This window comes from Megalobrama amblycephala, linkage group LG5 (assembly GCF_018812025.1).
Source record: "Megalobrama amblycephala isolate DHTTF-2021 linkage group LG5, ASM1881202v1, whole genome shotgun sequence".
Lineage (NCBI taxonomy): Eukaryota > Metazoa > Chordata > Actinopteri > Cypriniformes > Xenocyprididae > Megalobrama > Megalobrama amblycephala.
The window spans coordinates 22,274,037-22,279,781 of NC_063048.1; the positions used below are offsets into that span (position 1 = coordinate 22,274,037).

At 38.3% G+C, this 5,745-nt stretch overlaps 1 protein-coding gene across 1 annotated transcript; it reads left to right on the forward strand.

Moving 5' to 3' along the window:
* The first annotated feature begins 3,201 nt into the window (after nt 1–3,201).
* On the forward strand, nt 3,202–5,447 carry hmx2 (H6 family homeobox 2). Its single transcript, XM_048190293.1, has 2 exons — nt 3,202–3,835; nt 4,583–5,447. The coding sequence occupies exons 1-2, from the start codon at nt 3,571–3,573 to the stop codon at nt 5,128–5,130; spliced, it is 813 nt and encodes a 270-aa protein (XP_048046250.1). The 5' UTR covers nt 3,202–3,570; the 3' UTR covers nt 5,131–5,447.
* Nucleotides 5,448–5,745: the final 298 nt, after the last annotated feature.

Genomic DNA, 5,745 nt, shown 5'->3' on the forward strand with positions numbered 1-5,745 from the left:
TGGATCTTGATGAATAGAAGCCCTTGGTTGAACTATACTGATCCAATCTTCTTGACTTTCTGTTTTCCAATAAATTACCCAATTCATTTCCCAGCCGTAGATTACATAAATTGTACACCTCCAGGGCTTGAGATTCCCGCCTGCTCTCTCTCTCTCTCTCTCTCTCTCTCCCTCTGCAAAACCATTTGAGAAAAAATAAAAGACCAGCCTCAGAATCTTGAATGAAAATCGAAACATAATCAGCGTTTATACTTAGAAAATTTATTGATATCATTTTCTCTGGTAATTTCCTTATCTTAAAGTTGGACATGCCATATATCATAATACACACGTGTAAAGGGCCCTTTGTTTAATATTTATCGAAGCTTGATTTGCAGATCAAAGGCGCCCATGACTTCATCCGTCTTTCTAGCGGAAAGCATTTTTGCCAGAGCTCGATGTGTATGTTCGGTCATTACTGTCTGCCGCATGCACTGACAGCACGTGCAAAAACGCCTGTTCTGCCGGATTTGAAAGATCTTTAGCTTTGTGAGCGCGTGACAGATTGTCCCATAATCGCTGGGTGTTCATCACGGTAAACCTGTCTAGGTTTTTGCGAAAAATATAGATAACACTATTGACTGTTCAGTTTGCTGTCATAATAGAAACACTTTTTTTTGTATAGGCCTATAACGCACATATTAACAGCATACACACAAATGCTCTTGTTCATAACTATTTAGGCAGCTTTCAACTTTTTTTCTTTTTGATACTAGCCCACTCCCTTCTCAACAAACATGTATAATATAATAGGCTACTGTGATGGGGTCTACATTTCTGCTGTATTGTTTTTGTTTAATATGTCTAAACGGCCTTTAAGCCATCCAGCCTCGGCTGACAGGCGCAGCGTATAAAACCGGCTCTTTAACGATCATTGCGGATTTCACGCCTTATGTGAATGCGCCATAAATCGTTGGGCCGCTGTGAACTAGACCCTCATATTTTACGCACTAAATGGCTATATGTGGGCATATGGCCTCTCACAATAGGTCTCTTTAACAACCGTTCCAAACAGAGTTGCAGATTGTGACAGTTCAACCACATCGTTTCCATCATCGCGTACATATATAGAGCACGTGTCGTACTTTCAGAGACTTACTAGACCAAACAAACTAGACCCATTCATATGTTTTTGTAGCCACAGGTTCACTGTAAAAAAAAAGTTCGTGATTGTAGGTTATTAGACTTCAGATCATTGAAAATATATAAGCTATATATAGGCCTATATTTCTTGTTGAGTACATACCCTATCATATATAGGCTATATATATATATATATATATATATATATATATATATATATATATATATATATATATATATAATTTTTTATTTATTTATTTATTTATTTATTTTACTGGTATGGCCCAGTTAGTCTGTGGTTGGGAGACCCATGTGTGCAGGGCATTACTCCCGACCTTTGAAATTTGTAGTCGGGATCGCTCAACCCTGGCTCCCTCAGCTCCATTAGGTGTCCGCGCGCTGTCACCACGACAAAGCCAGAGCATTTGTTAAGTGTCGCTAGCCTTTAGAAAACGCTAACGAGAGCTAATGTGGCAGAGCCACAGCTGCCCTCGAGACACGAGTCAGGGGTGGGGCGAGCGCACACCCCCCAATCAATTAGTCAATCAATTAAACAGGGTCCTGCCCGCTCTAGCCGGCCCGCAGAGGCAGTAGATTAGCCCACCATAATGATCAAATTAATTCTTAAACGGAGATAATGGACGTGGAATGAGTTTATTATTTTCAAGAAAAATGAGATAGGATCCATTATTAGTTCCTAGACTGTGTGTTGGATTATTTGACCAATTTGCCATTTATAGCACACGACTAGTGGAATTTAAAACGACTGTTTAATAAGATATATGATTTTGAACTAAACCATGTATTCAGATGGCTTGTGATTATGAGGTTGGTTTATTGTTGGTTATTGATGTGCGCATGAACTTGAGAACTAGGCGTGTACTTGAGATGCCTAGAACTCTATTCATGAACAAAGAGCACCTCTGTGGATCAGCAGCATGCTCGCCTGTGCAGTACGTTTGTGTGATGATCACAGTCTACAGTAAACTCGGTTTAAAAAGTGCTTCTGGACCTCTGAATTGCATGGTCAACTGTTGTGACCATCTTAAACGTCTTTTGAACCAGACAAAAAGTTATGGAATTGTTACATTTTTAATTAGAGGCCTAGAAAACATAGGCCTGTTTCAATACAAGTCAAAATCTTAACATCAATAAATGAATATAAAATTAAGCTCGTTATCCTGTAAACAGAAAAATATTATGTCGATATAAGGGAACAGGAAATTACTGAAATTACAAGCAATAATAATCACAATTTATCAAAGTGGAAAACCAGAGGCACGTACATGACAATGAATAATTATCCATCACGTAGTTCACAGAAAGCTATTAAAATCTTGGTTGTAATTTCTCGTTACAGTGATATTCTGCAGGCAAACGTCCGTTAAGTTGTGGAGGAAAAAAGACAAAATAATGTTGACCATATAGCTAGACGGTTACATTGTAAAGCATTTTGGGGTAAATTTATAGTAGATAAATGGCATATATTGTTAACAATAATATTAATATATTTGAGCCCTTGATGTTAAATAGGCTCTGTTTGTTACTGCAAAATGTACTGATAAGGCCAAATGATGATTTTGTGCTAATCAAAATTGGCCTCTCCAACTGTGCTCAATAAAACACAATCGACACTAGAATGATGCATGAGCCATTAATAACTTAACTATGAAGCTTAATAACCTAAAATGCCAAATAAACCACTTTATTGTTCATGACTAATAACAGGCATAAAAAAAGTAGCTGGTTTATTATAAAACTAACTAAACAAAATGCGATGATTTGTCAAGGGAATTCTAATGCCCCTTTCCCCATTAATTATTAGGTGCTTTTTTTCTTTTTAAAACATTTAACAAAATCTACAGTGAATTTATTGCCTTTCTAAATAGAATATAAATGTGTAAATTAAAAAGTAATTTACACTTTTACATATATTGCTTAGGTATAATATTTTACAGTAAAACTGTCTATAAAACATAATAATAGGCCTACTGTTTACCATGGTAAGGTAACTTACAGTTAACCAAATAACAGGTTTGGACATTTTACATTTTTTCCCCCTTTAAAATTACTTACATTTTTTCTTTTTGTAGAGCAGTCTTATGTTTTGCAGCAAGTTAATCTCCATCGAGAGCTCCATTGAGGAACTCAACTATTATAAAATTTGAAATTTCCGGGCGCGCTTTGAGCGCGTGATTGGCCAGCGCCGGTCTTACCTACATGCAAATGAGGGCACGTTCCACCCGCCTTGAGACCAGAGCGCGTGGAAGTGGAGAGGAATGCATTCGAACACTTTTGAGCCCACGAAAAACAAGTTTTTTTTACGTCCCATCAGCTCTAACGAACCATTTTCAAATTTGAAGAAAAACACTCTATGTGTAGCGGGACTTATTGGTGCGTTGACATTTTATCATTTTTAGAACATTTTTGAACTGTTATGAGGCGAGAATGAATAACTCGGAGGACAGCGGAAGCAAGTGCTCGCCTGCCCCCATTTCAAGCTTCACAATCCAGTCCATTCTCGGCACCTCCAACGAGGGAGTCCGGTCAGCAGGAAAGGACAGTCCCAAATCCCAGCCGAGGAAGCGGACGTTGTCCGTGTCGTCAGAGGACGACTGCAGCGCCGGTGAGGACTCGGGCGACTGCTACTGCTCTGAGTCCGGTGTACCAGAGCCCTGCAACCCGCACCAGCCTCTGAACTTCTCCTGCCTCGGTAAGTCACATTTTATTGTCAAAGCCAGTCGTTACCACCATGGTCAATATAAATATATTTGTGATGTCATGATATTTAGTAAGAAAGTCACTTTTATAAAACGTCTCACTTCACAATCATTAAGTATAAAACACGAATTGTTTTTGTCACCATGGTGACTGTCTTGTAATGTTGTCCCCATTGCCAACACTGAATAAAACTCCAGTCGTGTTTTTATCCGACATATTATCGCGCCTCGGTGAACAGGGGAAAGGTCAAATAATTAACCGAATTTAATCGAGTCTGCTAATTGATTATCCCGGCTTTCAGAGGCAATGCTGCATTTTGTCAATTGAGCGTTAAATGTAACACGATTTAATTAATATCGTGCACCAGTGCTAGTCATATTGTATTGTTTATTTAACAGGGCACTTGTAACCTTTCAACAGTCGATCAAACAGTCAGAGTTCAAATTTAATGAACTCTTGTGTAAAGTATCGAGTAATGGCGATGTTTAGCCTAACAGAAAAAAAAAACAAAAAAACACTGAGTGAATTTGATGATGGACGAATATTCAAAGTGCCACATTAAAAATAAACGTGTTTGCAACCATTTACTGAATTCACTGATGTGGTCACGATATTTATGCATATTGTTCCGACTGAAGCACGAAAGCTTTATATAGGCTAATTATCAGTAGATCTCAATGGATGTTATTCTTCAAGCACAATTTGATAAGACCATAGTTTTGCGTTGCATTTGTTGCAGGTGCCACAAAGGGACTTCTACCTGTGCAGGATGGGATCGACCGCCGGCCGCATTTGACACCATCCATACTACCGGATTACAAAGAGGAGCAGGAGCGAGCGTGTAGCCAAATGTCTCCCGTTTCTGAAGAGAGACAACGTGACGGTCCGGACAAACAGAGCAGTTCCGCCAAGAAGAAGACGCGCACCGTTTTCTCTCGGAGTCAGGTTTATCAGCTCGAGTCCACATTCGACATGAAACGCTATTTGAGCAGCTCCGAGAGAGCCTGTCTCGCCTCCAGCCTGCAGTTAACGGAGACACAAGTGAAAACGTGGTTTCAGAACCGGCGGAACAAATGGAAACGGCAGCTCTCTGCGGAACTGGAAGCTGCGAACATGGCGCACGCATCGGCGCAGACTTTGGTTGGGATGCCCCTCGTTTTCAGAGAAAATTCGTTGCTCCGAGTGCCGGTTCCGAGGTCCATCGCTTTTCCAACCCCACTGTATTACCCTGGAAGTAATTTACCAGCTTTACCATTATACAATCTTTACAATAAGATTGAATATTAACTTTTGCGCACAACGAAAATTCTTTGCTAAAGGATGACTATTACACACTAAAACGTACAAATACACATTTAACTATGTTTGACAAAATTCATGTCTATTTATACCTCTTTATTTGGTGAAAAAATATATTTCTTATTATGCAGCAATTAAACGAGTCTATGTGTAAAACACAAAAGCAACACGGTTCTGTACATGTCCTATAAAATACACCATGTGTATAATAATTATTTTGTACTTTTATTTACATTTCTGTCCCCAGTTAAACCAGTTTTACACATTACAAGGAGTGAAAACAAAATAAAAGTGTAATCATTCGATTCCTGTCTCTAAAATGAAAACATCTGAGATTAGGAAAGAACACTCAACAACAACAATAATGATGATGATAATAATAATAATAATGTTTTATTATATTGTATTTAATATTTATTTTAAATAGATGTCTATAAAATACACAATGAATTACCATATTAACAAATGGCAATGCCACATTTTGATTTGATGCCTTTGCTTTAAATTTTCCACATTTTCCTAATATTTTGAATATTCTGAACTGCAAAAGGCTTACATGAATTTTAGTGAATGAATCTTTAGTGGTTAAGTGTGTGTGTGTGT

What these genes read in the sequence shown, in the direction of transcription:
- hmx2 (XM_048190293.1), top strand. Translation starts at nt 3,571, where the DNA reads ATGAATAACTCGGAGGACAGCGGAAGCAAGTGCTCGCCTGCCCCCATT. An exon ending in TCTGAACTTCTCCTGCCTCG is followed by an intron (nt 3,836 to 4,582) that starts GTAAGTCACATT and finishes CATTTGTTGCAG; the next exon opens with GTGCCACAAAGGGACTTCTA.